Genomic DNA, 14,873 nt, shown 5'->3' with positions numbered 1-14,873 from the left:
AAATGCAGTCCTATGAGAATTATACAACTGATTTTGTTAAATCTATCACTTCGATCTTGTATTTAATCATTTTTTTTTTTTTAAGACAGGGTCTCACTCTGTTGCCCAGGCTGGCTTTGGACTCCTAGGCTCAAGTGATCCTCCTGCCTCAGCTTCATGAGTAGCTGAGATTACGGGCATGCACCTCTGCGCCCAACTTAAATACCATTTCTTTAAAGCATCAATAACACGAACATAAAAGAGTCATACAGCTTTGATTACCCGCCTATCTACAGAACCTCAACATTGTTTATTGCCTTCAGTTGTCTGGAAATCACAACAAAGCTCTAGGTAATGGTGACTCATTTTCATGGACAGGATTCATTTTTCAGAGGAGGAAACCGAGGCCCTGGGATGGTGGGATTTACCTGATCATACAGCTGATTAGCCACAGTCTCATTTCTCACAGACCAGAATCTCCATTCAACAGATGCTTTGCCAGGAGTTGTTGACAGTCGGCAAGACTGGGACACATTTGGCAAGTCCCATCCCCCAGTGCCATCACAGCTTCAATTCTCACCTACCAGAAAGAATCATTTGCCTCAGTTAATGTATTACCCGCCATAAAGATGTGAGGTCTAGACTAGTAAGTGCCATTTACAATTAACCCAACACAGGCCACATTTTCTCTCCCTTCCCACCATCCATCTCTCTCTCTCTCTCTCTCTCTCTCTCTCTCTCTCAGGCCTGCTTTGTATCCTCTCTCTCAGCAGGTGGCCACAACCTAAAGGGCAGCCTAGCAGGAGGGAATCTAACTCTGTTTTCCTCTTTCTTTCAAGAGCCATCGGTCAGAGAACTGTTCATTTGCTTCTTCTGGGAAGTATTTGCTGGTTTTTGGATTGGTTTTGGTTTTGTCTTTCCTGGCTTTTAAATCATTTCCTAGAAGGACAGCTGCCATCAGTTATCAGTTGCCCATGGAGGGCGAATGCAGAGCTTCATTTCCACATACACTATTTTACTGAATACCCACAGCAACCCTAGGAGGTAGGATTAGTATTACCCCATTTCACAAATAAAATGAAGCTCAGGAGAGGTTAAGTCACGTCTCCAGAGTTACAAATAGAGGGGCTTTGAACCCAGGGCTGAGTAAGGATGATGCCCACATTCTTTGCGATTACTCTGAGTCTCATTCTTCTTGGTTTGGTTCTATCTACGCCAGCCCAGGGTGTTTCCAGCAGGCAGACACTTCTTTTTGCTTGCAGTTCTGCAGAGGTTCTGGTTAGCTGTGGGTTGCCTTCAACTCTGAGCACTCCTTCCCCAGCTGTTCATGAAAGTTTGAGTCTATTATATTTGTATTTTCCTTTTACGATGGCATTTTGGATTCAGCTTTTAAAAGGCTTACCCATCCCTCAAAATGTGATCCTCAAAATCCAAACCTCAGGACCGTGTAGTTTGTATGTGCATACATTTGTGCTAATTTTATCACAGAGCCATCTCTGTGGCCCAGAGTGGGCCCAAGATATCACGGATGACTCGATTCTCAGGCTTTCCAAACAGACGAGCATCCTCTGGAGAGACAGCAGGTCCTCCAGGCCGGATCACCCAAGCTGGACTTCCAGGCATGGACCGTCCCTGCTCCCCTTCAAGAAGCCCACGTTTGACCAGGCATTCATCCAAGCCAGAGGGTTAAACTGATGCAAAATACCATCACAAAGGACAAAAAAGAGTGCAATTTTCCCATGCTGTGGCTTAATATAAAGATTAGAACCAAAACAGATATTCGACAGATTTATTGTGGAGCCTGCAGTTCTCTTGGGAGGATTAAATGTGGGGCATCCAACATGCTATAAATCTCCATTGCTGTTTAATTAACAATCACTAGCAACATAGTCATCTTCTCACCCTCATGGTAGTAAACACTGACTGTGCCCTGTGATCTCTTAGACTTTAACGGCCTATTCAACCTCCCAGTGCTCACCACTAGTGTGGCGTCTGATTTAGAGCTGAGAACACGTGGGAAGGTGTGTGGAATACATGGGAGTGGGGCTGAACTGTTGCCTCCAGTCCCCTCCCACCACTTTCTCCACGTCTAAATCGACAGTGTTAAATTCTGAAATGTCAGCCTTTCGAGGAATTTGTAAGCATCCAAACACTTAGAGGAAACCGTTCACTCAAGCACTGTCAGAAATGGTTTTGCTCTACACTTTCATACGCTTTGCTCTCCTAAGTACTTGAAAGAAGATTCCACCTTTGTGGCTTGTATAGGGCCATTATAGTTTTGAGTAAAAAGGTGAGGTTAGAACAGAAGCTCTTTGTATGGTGCTGATGAGAGCAAGAGGTAGCGTGAGAAAGCGGGTGTGTGCAGGCAAGACCAGTGACGACTCTCAAATTGGGTTTGAAATCTCAGTGTTAAGTCATGATTTATGTCAGCTGGGAATTTGGGCCTATCCAGAAGAGAAAAGGGTGGACTCCCATTAAGTATATATGGAATTAGTAAATCAGATCAGAAACTAACATTGAAAAAAGACGGACACTTACCTTGACCTGGATTATTGTGGTAATTGCCACAATACTTGGTTTCCCCATTCTGTGGCGACCAGGCAAGGAGTCTGACTGTCAGACCAGAACAACGTTTCTACCATTACCTCCTATGCCCCATGGCATTGGTTGGGTTCACATCAAAATGTAAAGGTTAATTCCGTTAAGAAACCACCCAGGTGAGAATTTCGAGTGCAAATTCATGCCCAGACGCACCAAAGGTCCCCGCACTTTATGGATTCCTGATTCTGTGACGTATTACAACCCTTTAAAAATCAGGTTGCTCTAAAGTGTTATAAATACATTTATTTTTTAAAAAATCATTGTCTCACATCATTGAGGAGCTGAGGCTGGTTGCAATCCTGGCTGCCTCTGATATGCTCATCACAGCCTGAAGACCACCCAGACCATCATGTCCTCTGGCAGAAGAACTCTGTCATAAACTGTAGCTTGCCTCTGCCGTGAGTTAAGTCGGGACTGGAGAAAAATGAGGTTAAACTTGATTGCAAGCTCCAGGGAGGAATGGCTGGCATGCCCTGCCCACTCCCCACCACGCCATGCCCGTAGAATATGCTCAGTAGCTAATTACTGAGTGTTGAATGGATGAATGTTTTCAAACTCCACCCTTGGAGTCAGAGACCAAAACACATTCTCCTTATCACCCTGCACCCTGTACTTCCGGTGAGTACATGATCGGCACATACTAAGTGCCCTGAGTGCCTGGCACCATCACATTGGCCAGCAGGTCAACTGGACTCTCCCTTGTGCCCCAGCTTATCTGCCGGGTTGTAACATGCAAGCATCTAGATGTCACATGGCATCCCACCTAGATTCCCCAGGCTTCCTGGGGTTCAAAAATATAGATTGGCTAAATGATTTTGACAGTCTTCTGATAAGTGATTTCATGACAGAATTGGTTCCCCTGAAATGATCTAATCCATTTAAAAAGTAGTCTTCCTTGTTGTATTTTCTCTAAGGACCTAAAAATTGGAAAACTGTTCATTTGCTTTTGGAAATTGGAACTGTGACTGGGTATGGTGGCTCATGCCTGTAATCCCAGCACTTTGGGAGGCCGAGGTGGGTGGATCACCTGAGGTCAAGAGTTCGAGACCAGCCTGGCTAACATGGTGAAACCCCATCTCTGCCAAAAATACAAAAATTAGCTGGGCGTGGTGGCGCATGCCTGTAGTCCCAGCTACTAGGGAGGCTGACGGGGAAAATTGCTTGAAGCCGGGAGGCGGAGGTTGTAGTGAACCGAGATCGCGCCACTGCACTCCAGCCTGGGAGACAGAGTGAGACCCTGTCTCGTACAAAATAAATAAAAATAAAATGAAATAAAAGTTGGGATTGTCTTTTTTTTCCACAGGAAAACCTCTTTTTTGTGATGGAGTACCTCAACGGAGGGGACTTAATGTACCACATCCAAAGCTGCCACAAGTTCGACCTTTCCAGAGCGACGTAAGAGCCTTTACAGGGTTTGGGAGTTTTCCATTGTTCTTGTCAGTTCCCACATTATTGTTTTTTTCTTTTTTCCCACTTGGCGTGCCTGAATCCCAGGGCCAGGGAAACGCTCGGGAATACATTAAGCAAGGCAACAGTTTTCCCAGGTTGTGAAACTGAAATTCGTGTCAGTTTAGTTTCATTTCTCTGTGATTTGAAACTAACTACTTAGTTTCTTAAGGAACCTCCGGATTCATCAGGCTTCTAACCAATCTGAGCACAGAAGCAAATATGTGCCCTTTGGAAAGGAAGCAGTGAAATGGATCGCAGACCTCAAGGGTGGTCCCCAGGGATGGAGCTTGTAGCTGAGGCCTCTCACGGAAAGCCTGATGTGGAGGCATAAATCTTTAGGAAGCAGGAAGAAGCATTTACTCTGAGAACAAAGCTTCACCTTCCTCGTGCCAGGCAACCTGAGACACATGGGGATGGGGCAGGCTGTGTGTACCTGGTAGAACTGCACCTGTGTCCACAGCACTCACTGCCCCTCCTCCCCATGCTGTTGCCCTTGGGTCCTACTTCCTGCTCCCGGGGACATGCAAGTAAAAGAAAGCTCTGCCACTGGACTCGTTGGAAGATGATGAGTACAGGCTAGCTTCCTTTGCTCAACGCTCAGTAATCCCTCCCTCCCATCTGCACGAACACTTTGAGTGGTTTAGGTTGAAGTGGGTTGAGAAATGGATTTGGTCCGCCAGCTCCTATAAAAACCCTGGCTGGAAAGGCTGTTTATCACATCTAGTGGGTAGCGCTCTGCTGAGATCGTTGCCTCTGGGAAACGTCAGCAATGCACCCAGAGGTAATTTTACTGGATTTCCGCAGCAGAGAAATCATCGGGCACTTTTCATGCTAGAAAGGATTCATTTAGTCCACTGTCATCTCCAGCCAGCCTGGACCCACGCTATCCATCCTGTCCTAAACGCCTTCCAGGAAGGAGAAATTTGCATTCTTCCATAAGATCCAGCAAACTTCTCTTCCAGGAAGCTGTCTCTTGTATCCGACCTTAATCCCACCAGTGATGGGGTAAAAACTCATTTCCTTTAAGCTTGTCACCATTGAAGATAAAGAGTAACTTATCATCTTGCCTCTGCTAATATCCTCTTTTCCACCTCATGGGCTGTAAGTGTAGCCCAGGCTAAAGGTTCTCAGTATGAAAATAAACCAGCCAGTTCTATTCAGAATGGTGCACACAGGTCTATGGGTGCCAACCAGAGTTTAAAACAAAAGGAGAAATTATTTGCCAATTATCTATAGTATTACTTTTTCTTTTCTTTTTTTGTTTTGTTTTGTTTTGTTTTTGTTTCTTTTTTTTGTGAGTCAGAGTCTTGCTCTGTCACCCAGGCTGGAGTACAATGGTGTGATCTCAGTTCCCTGTAACCTCTACCTCCCAGGTTCAAGTGATTATCAAGCCTCAGCTTCCTGAGTAGATGGGATTACAGGCACCCAACACCATGCCCTGCTAATTTTTGTATTTTTACTAGAGACAGCGTTTCATCATGTTGCCCAGGCTGGTCTTGAACTCCTGACCTCAAGTGATCCACCTGCTTGGGCCTCCCAAAGTGCTAGGATTACAGGCGTGAGCCATCGTGCCTGGTCTATACTATTACTTTTAATGTCTGTGTATGTTTTATTCGCAATAGCAAAAACAAAAAAAAAATGACAATATGAGCATTGTTGTTTAAAAGATAAGAACAAGTACTAGATACAGGCAGGACTCACTTAAGATGCCAGCTCTGTTTTACGCTGTTAGGACTGAGGCTGGAGGTGTCTGAGCCTCCACTTTCTTGTGTGGAGAATGAATGGACAACATCTTCCTTGTTAGGATTAAAAACAGTTATGTGTGTACTGCCGTTTAGCCGTACACAGCATGTCATAGAAAGGTCAGTCTGGGTTTGGGGATTTTATTGTGTTCCGTGACTACATTCATGTTGAACCTTGGTTCTCTTTCCCCCAGGTTTTATGCTGCTGAAATCATTCTTGGTCTGCAGTTCCTTCATTCCAAAGGAATCGTCTACAGGTAAATTTTGCTTTGTGGAAACAAATGCTAAGATATTGGCTCAGTTAATTTAATCATCGCACCGAGTGCTGTGAGAGAGCCCGTGTGATTTCGTGGGAGGAAGCTCCACACATAGGCCTCCTGCCCACCGTGATTACACAGACGATGACTTACAACCGAGAATGACTTACTCACAACCAAGGAAGGCATTCCAGTCACCAAAGCAGGAGAGTGCTGAGCTCATTCTGTCCTTCACGCTGGTTCTCACTTGAATTCCTACTTTCACCTTCCTTCTCCCGTTTTCACTCCCCTGTTTTCTCTTTGTTATCTTATCTTATGGTTTCTTTCTCTTTTGTCCCCTTCACACCTCTTATTTTTGCTTGTCTAAAGCTTTGAGCCACCTAGAAATGCTTATGGAATTTTCTCCTTCTCTGCTGTATGACATCATTTCACGTTCTTCTGTCCAAGCTCTTAGATTGACGCTATTGTACCTCAGTCTCCTCACTTCTTTTCTCAAAATGTAGTTAGCATTTATTTAACATACAAACCTTTACAAGCTTACTGTCAGATTTCCAACTCACTGCAGATTCGGAGGAAAAATAGGAAAAAAAAAAAGAAAGGAGCTGGTGAGGATAGCTGAGCTGCTGGAGACCAGATAATTAGTATTGAAGCTTTGGTGCTTACAGAGTGCAGAATTGACTTACGGGGAAGGACCTCTCCATTTTCTGAGGGTGCAGTCAAGTGAGGGTTGCCCTATTTGGAGTCACAGAACTAAAGGCTTGTGGGGGGGTTGGAAACTAAGTATTCTTAAGCAGCCTCTTTGAGTATAAAGCTTGCAGATACATGCCCAGGCTGTGGACTCTGAAGTTCTCCCCTGGGTCCTAATGCCCGGTAGGGTGTAAGTGTGACATGCCTCAGAACACCCTGGGCCTCTGGGTTCTCTGCCCTCTCCAGCTGGCTCCAGGGGTCCTCGCTGGTCTTCCTTGGCACTCCTTCCTCACCCCCATGGAGTGCTGGCTTCACATGGCAGCCTTTCAGAACCTTTCCCATACTGACCTACATCCCTCAGAGCAGGCCAGGCGCGGTGGTTCACACCTGTAATCCCAGCATTTTAAGAGTCTGAGGCAGAAGGATTGCGTAAGGTCAGGAGTTCATGATCAGCCTTGGCAACACAGTGAGACCTTGTCTCTACAAAAAATTTTAAAAACTAGCCAGGCATTGTGATGGCACACATGTGGTCAAGCGTCTGAGGTGGAGGGATTGCTTGAGCTCAAGAGGTTGAGGCTGCAGTGAACTGACATCGTGCCACTGCATTCCAGCCTGGATGACAGGGAAAGAGCTTGTCTTGGCGGGGGGGGGGGGGGGGGGGGGAGGAAACTGAATCAAGGGAAGCACGTGAATTATCTTTAAAAAATCAATTTCACGAGTACAGAATGAGAAGAAACTGGGATAATGGCATTTCTTCGTATAGGAAAAAAAAAAAAAAAAAAAAAAAAACACCTGAAGGTTTTAGTTTACAATAAACTCAATATTGGGTATTATTGTGATTAAACTATGAAAAAATATGGTGCAGGATCTTAGTCCACTGTGGCAAAGGGCAAGAGGATGGTAACGGAGCTCTGGGCACCACTGTAACCTGCACCAATCAGATTCTCTCTCTGGAGGATTCTGGCTTCATTCTGAGCACTACGTTTCAAGAAGAAAACTGACAAATTCAAGATATTTGGAAGGTAGAGGCCAGAATGTTTGCCCTTCATCCAGTTTCCCCCAGTGGCCACATCTCACGCAGCTGTGGTACAAGGTCAAAAGGGTCTGAAAACCACGTCATGAGGAGTGAAGTCTGATCTTGGTGAGAAAAGAGAAAACTTGATGTCATTTTTTTTCAAATATTTGGGGTGTCACACATGATAACAATAGAAAGCCCCCTTGCACCAATAGGTGACATCACAGGGAAGCCAAGTTCGGTTAATTGTTTTTTTAAAAAAATGTTATCAGTTACATTTCCCTAAGAATGGAATGGGCTCTTTCAAGAGGATACTGGTTCTCCAAGGACACAGAAATTTGTTGGCATGACATTCTGGCATTGGATGGATTCTGGTTCTAAGGGGTTCCGTATTAGTTAGGAACAACCTTCATCAATTGGACTTGGAATTAGGTGCAGTATAAATCATTCACAAAGAAACAAACAAATACGTAGAAAATAGCATACAGTAAGTATGTTTTTTAGGTCTTTCCTCCTTCATCATTACCCTCAGGAAAGTCCTGGGATCAAGGGTCCCCAGTGGGTATCGGTGCTCTGTCCTCCTTACACTGAACTGCACCCCTTGGTAAATCAAAGAAAGAATCCACAGCAGCCAGCAGGCCCTTGCAGAATCCGCTTTGTCTACACCCCACTTGGTGTGCAAATGAATACATATGTAAGTGCCTCTCGTGAGCCCCTCTCAGGCTGCAATGAGACAAACTCCCTCGCCTCCTATGGAATTTTATGTTAACCAAATTATATTTATTAATGTGAGATTTGCTTCGTTTTTGTTTTTCAGGGACCTGAAGCTAGATAACATCCTATTAGACAAAGATGGACATATCAAGATTGCGGATTTTGGAATGTGCAAGGAGAACATGTTAGGAGATGCCAAGACGAATACCTTCTGCGGGACACCCGACTATATCGCCCCGGAGGTAGGAATGCTGTGACAGGCTGCTCCCACCTCAGCATGTCCTGGCCACATGCCATTGCTTCTTTCATCCCTGAAAATCAGAAGGTTTTAAGTATCTTGGTTCAAGATTTGTACCTGTTTTCCTAAGTATCTCATAAATGTCACCATGCATGTGGGTTTCTATCATTATTTTGTGGGGAGTGCTACTTTTACAAATCACATCTCTCCAAGGCTTGCAGAGTTTGGCATTTCCTTTCCCCCAGCCTTAAAACATATTCACTCTGCTCAGACCTACCAGAAGGAGCAGCTAGTGAAGACCCAGGTGGAAACAAGCATCCACCCAAATCAAGTGGTGAAACTGTGGGGTCAGAGGACCTGGACTGAGTTTCTAAGCCACCACTGATGTAAGCACAGAGTGACTGCCAAAGTCTCACTGACCTCCATTTCCTCTTCTGTGAAATGAGTATAATGCTGATGTCATGGTGTTATTGCAAGCATTAAATGAGAAAGAGTGTGAAAGTTAAAACTCACCCCTGCCCCCATTAAGAAAACAAATAAGAAGAAGATATTGCTGTCACATCCTGAACACACAGAGAAATGACATTTGTACAGAAGGCATTTATCAATCCAACTAAACCCACCTCTACCCTTTTTGCAGAATCCTCCCCAGCTGCCCACCCAGGGAGATTACCGACGCCCCTCCCACTTGGTCTTTCCCACGGCACAGCACTTGTCCTGGTTGCTTTTTCATCTTCAAATCTCCCTGCATGACTGGATGTTTGCTCTGCAGTCATGGACAGTTTCATATTCACTTTTTAAAAATTTTCATTTCAAAATAATTGTAGATTCACAGGAATTTGTAAAACATAGTCCAGAAACGTCTCCTGACTGTGCCCTTCATCCAGTTTCCCCCAGTGGTCACATCTCACATAGCTGTGGTACAATGTCAAAGCCAGGAAATTGATATCCATCCAAAGTGTACATGGTTCTATGCCATTTTCTCTCGCGGGTAGATTTGTGTGATCTTGTTCACTTTTACATGTAAGGATGTAGTGCAGGTCTTGGCACATTAAGGTGCTAATAGATACCTTCTAGAAGAGTAAATGGATGAACTAACTAATAAACGTGTGATTGGGGATGGTTGTTTGATAAAGACTCTGGCAGACCTCTGATTTCCTGGGTTAAATGATTCAGCAGCAAGTTCCTGTCATTGCTAAAGGAGTTATGGCCATGCGAGTCCTAGAACTATGTAGCTTTGCCCTGTGGTTGGGTGATATGTAATTTGAATTTAGCCTTGGCCTCTGTTCCATGAGGAATGATGGCTTTTAGCTTACATGGCATTGTTGAACTCACAGAGTGAGGCTGATTGATTAAATAACGTTCTGATCATAGAAATCTGTGTTTCATTCAGGTTGGCACAGATACAGGTATTGATGCTATAAACCATTTTCATTTTGAAGTGAAACCAAAGCTCATCAAAGCATGAGTGAAGGGGACCTGAGAGGAGAGACTCAACTCAATTACTGAATTCCCCTTCATAATAATTCTGAAATATGCCCTCATGCACTCCGCTCAGACCACCCTCACTGCCATCGCCAGCAGCAGTCTCCTTTGTCACTCCCTCAGTCTCACCTGAGCCACTTCAATTTCTTTCCTCTTCACCTTACAACACCTTGGTGTGGCTGCCTTACTCTGATGCATTCCTGTCAACAGATGTTGGGTGCCAGGTCTTTTCCATGACAAACCTCTTCCCGATTTCCATCTGCTCCTTGCAGAATCCAGCTTCCACAGTTTGCTTCTCTCTGCAGCTTCACTCCCTTCTTGTCTTTCACGTATGCTTGTCTCCACGTGATTCAGTGCTTGGTCCTCTTCTCTTCTTACTCTACATCCTCCATGAGCAACTTCATTGATGACCGTGGTCTTTGCTCTAGAGTCAATATGGCCCACCTGCACTTCTTCCTACCGCAGACACGACGTCCACTTTCCTGCTTGAGACCTCCAAGTAAATGCATGAGTCCTTCAAAGACAGTAGGTCCACAACGCTCTCTGTTGAACTTGCTCCCTACTTCCCTCTTTCCTTCTTTTTCTTTCTTGGTGAATTACATGTCATCCATCCAGTCTTCTAGAGAGAAAACTAGGAAATATCCAAATTTCCCCATTCTTTCTTACCCCTCAAATCCACCCAAACACCAAGACCTTCTAAAATTGGACCCTCTCACGTCCATTCATTCTCCTAAACTTGTGACTAAATTCGGACTGTCCCTTAATTCCTTCTCCAAGTTCAAACAAATCCCCTTGATCCAGCTCCCCGCAAACCTCCAGGTCCTCCCCGCCCTTACTGCTGTTACCCCAGTGCAGAACTGAGCATCTCTTGCCTCTTGGTGACACGCTTCCATCTGCTTTCCTCCCTTATCATCCATCACCAGGGCATGCTCTTTACATGTGTTCATGCCTTTTGATCAGTTAGAAAAACATCCCCAAGATCTGTCTGTTTGTATATGAATCATATACATTGTCACCAACTAAGAGAGTCTGTGTGTTATCAATGCCTAAGAAGGAATATGATCAGATTACACTAATATATAGTATAAAATAACTAAATTGTATTATATTCATTGATACTACAAAAATATCTATGTTTCATTAAAATAATGAGATTAAATAACTTTTTAAAAATCTTGGTTTCGGCCAGGCGCAGTGGCTCACACCTGTAATCCCAGCACTTTGGGAGGCCGAGGCGAGTGGATCACGAGGTCAGGAATTTGAGACCAGCCTGGCCAACATGGTGAAACCCTGTCTCCACTAAAAATACAAAAATAAAAAAATAGCTGGGCATGATGGCAGGCGCCTGTAATCCCAGCTACTCAGGAGGCTGAGGCAGGAGAATCATTTGAACCCGGGAGGTAGAGGTTGCAGTGAGCCAAGACAGAGCCATTGCCCTGCAGCCTGGGTGACAGAGCAAGACTCTGTCTCAAAAAAAAAAAAAAAAAAGAAAAAAATCTTGGTTTCACACTTTAGGACTCTAGGATGGAAAGGTCTGATTTGTTTATTTCAATTCTGGGTTTTAGCAGTTATAATAGCTGGAAAATACACTTCCCGAAGGTATAATTATAAACAGACATTATTATATGCACTAAGGCAAGGACGTCACTGACAATAGTAGATATAAGTCCATAATTAAAAGCAGTGTTTTTGATATATTCCATTTTCTTAACCAATCTTCTGTTGGCTAAAACATCATTGTTTTTAGCTTCGTCATATGTGGCTGACAGAGAGCTTGCCCTGGGAGAAATCAAAACATCAGTGTTGCCATTTTCTCATGTTCTGCTTAAGAAAGCATTATTTTAGTGCAAAATTAGCTTCATCCAAATGTTATGTTTGCATTGCTATTGCAGTGTTACCTTCAGCCCAAGCCTCTTTGCAGATAACTTCATAAGGCCTTGTCATTTTGTAAAAATTTATTTAGTTAAAACAGCACTCAGGCCGAGCGTGATGGCTCACACCTGTAATCCCAGCACTTTGAGAGGCTGAGGTGGGTGGATCCCTTGAGCCCAGGAGTTCAAGACCAGCCTGGGCAAGATGGCAAAACCCCATCTCTACTAAAAATACAAAAATTAGCCAGACATGGTGGTAGGCGCCTGTAATCCCAGCACTTTGGGAGGCCGAGGCGGGTGGATCACCTGAGGTCACGAGTTCAAGACCAGCCTGGCCAACATGGCGAAACCCCTGACCAACATGGCGAAACCCCGTCTCTTCTAAAAATACAAAAATTAGCCTGGCGTGGTTGCAGGTGCTTGTAATCCCATCTATTCAGGAGGCTGAGGCATGAGAATCGCTTGAACCTGTGAGGTGGAGGTTGCAGTGAGCTGAGATTGCACCACTGCATTCCAGCCTGGGTGACAGAGCGAGACTCTCTCTCAAAGAAAGAAAAAATCAGAACCCAAAACGACAGCACAATTTACGATGCATGGAAAATAAATGGATAAGCCGAGCCACCGCCGAGCTCCCTCTGAGATACAGCCTCCCTCCTCCCCCCAGGATTCGTCACTTCCTGTTTCAGTTTCTCAATGAGGGTACCCGTGTCACTCTAAATGGTAGATAGTTGTGAAGCCTCAATTCTTCCTCATTTTAGATTTTTTTCAATGGATGTATTATAAATGCAAGTTCGAATTTTCTTGTCATGTCTGGGATGGTCTGGGCCACCCCTGGGTATACACATCCCCAGAGGCCACAGACCAGCCAAGTCTCCAGATTCTCCTCTGTGCTGTGCAGACCCACCTCTGTCCGGCTTCAATATTCTCAAGGAGTCCCCATTCTCAGCTGGCTGTCAGTCACAGTCCTGAATGTGGGTCCCTAAGAACATGTGCTGCCACGTTAAATTGCTACCTACGAAGAGAAGAATTCTTTTAAAAAGTTCAAGTGCAGCCGGGCACAGTGGCTCACGCCTGTAATCCCAGCACTTTGGGAGGCCGAGGTGGGCAGATCACAAGGTTAGGAGATCGAGACCATCCTGGCCAACATGGTGAAACCCTGTGTCTACTAAAATACAAAAAATTAGCCAGGCGTGGTGGCAGCTGCCTGTAGTCTCAGCTACTCAGGAGGCTGAGGCAGGGGAATTGCCTGAACCTGGGAGGCGGAGATTGCAGTGAGCTGAGATCGCGCCACTGCATTCCAGCCTGGCGACAGAGCAAGACTCTGACTCAAAAAAAAAAAAATAATAAAAATAAAAATAAAAAAAATATATATATATATATGCTACCTGCCCTGGCCAGGCCACACTGTGCCTCTCTGCCATTGCACATCCTTGGTCTGTGATCCTCCTCCCGAACACAGTCACCTTCTCCCTAAAGTTGCCGCCGGCTTTAGGAGTCACCGGCTGTCCCCTTCCCTATGCGGCCACAGCACCTCTGCATCCACCTGACCAATCCATTGAGCTTCTCCCCATCAGGGACCACGGCTTATCCACCCACACACAGGCTGGAGCAGCAGTCCTCAGCTGCTTCCTGAATCAACGACCACACCAAGCCAAGCAGCCTAAAAGTTCATCTCTAAACGTGTACTGGATTCCCCACCTCTGGGCATCTTTCGTTAAATAACCTTCCCCAGCTTCCCCCTTCTTTACCTGGAAGAATACGCTGCTGGTCTGAGGCTCCCCTCCCTCCATCCACTCGGGGAAGTTTTCCTTCGTCTCTCTCAATTCCCCATTGCCCCTTTTTCCCTCAAAAAGGAAACAAAACTGGAGCAGTTTCCCCCTCCTCGGTGCCGTAGGGAAATGTTCGCCTCTCGCGTGGTTCTAAGTTGATGCTGCCCTGCAGGGTCTTTACGCGTGTTCCGCTGCTGTCTCTCCTATGAACGTGTCTGTGAGCACCTTCAGGGAGCAGAGTCTGGGCCTGGGGAAAGCCAACCAGGTAAAGCAGAGAATGAAAACACAGGAACACACAGCAGCTGGGACAGAGGCCATAGAGGCAGAGAATGGAAACACAGGAGCACACAGCGGCTGGGACAGAGGCCATAGAGGCAGAGAATGGAAACACAGGAGCACACAGCGGCTGGGACAGAGGCCATAGAGTCTGGCTGACAGGCACCCATCGTTCCTGTGGGGAGAACTCAGATCTCAGAAGCTCATGCATTTCAGAGCAACGTCAGGAGCCACACATGAAAACCAGACCTGCGCTCCCGCGACTGGGGACCACCTCACTAGGCTGCGCCTCCTGAGGGCTAAGGTACCTCCCAGAAGCCCCGCTGTTCCCCCTGTGTTCCTATAATAGGAGCAAAGAGAGGCTGATGTCTCTTTGGAGGTCCAAACTCATTTTGACAAAGAATAGGAAGGCAGTTAAACAGGGAAATAGCGTTTTTTTTGTTTGTTTTTTGTTTTTTGGGTTTTTTTTTTTTTTGGCGGAGTCTTGCTCTGTCGCCAGACTGGAGAGCAGTGGTGTGATCTCAGCTCACTGCAACCTCCACCTCCCAGGTTCAAGTGATTCTCCTGCCTCAGCCTCCAGAGTAACTGGGACTACAGGCGCCCGCCACCACGCCTGGCTAATTTTTGTATTTGTAGTAGAGACGGGGTTTCACCATGTTGGCCAGGATGGTCTCGAACTCCAGACATCATGATCTGCCCACCTCGGCCTCCCAAAGTGCTGGGATTACAGGCATGACCCACCGCGCCCAGCCGGAAGCATCATACAATCTATAGCACACTAGACACTCAG

The 14,873-nt window shown here is 45.6% G+C and overlaps 1 protein-coding gene across 4 annotated transcripts in view; it reads left to right on the top strand.

Moving 5' to 3' along the window:
- The window catches only part of PRKCQ (protein kinase C theta), a 144,388-nt gene that overhangs the window by 109,589 nt on the left and 19,926 nt on the right, over positions 1-14,873 (top strand). For all 4 annotated transcript variants that reach the window (XM_025395714.1, XM_025395715.1, XM_025395717.1 and 1 more), the window contains 3 exons: positions 3,884-3,975; positions 5,966-6,028; positions 8,548-8,686. In XM_025395714.1, coding sequence (XP_025251499.1) covers positions 3,884-3,975; positions 5,966-6,028; positions 8,548-8,686 — 294 coding nt within the window. The remainder of the gene's footprint in view (positions 1-3,883; positions 3,976-5,965; positions 6,029-8,547; positions 8,687-14,873) is intronic.

The sequence above is a fragment of the Theropithecus gelada genome, chromosome 9, assembly GCF_003255815.1.
Source record: "Theropithecus gelada isolate Dixy chromosome 9, Tgel_1.0, whole genome shotgun sequence".
Lineage (NCBI taxonomy): Eukaryota > Metazoa > Chordata > Mammalia > Primates > Cercopithecidae > Theropithecus > Theropithecus gelada.
Note: the sequence above shows the minus strand (reverse complement) of the source record. Positions and strands in the feature narration are given on the sequence as shown.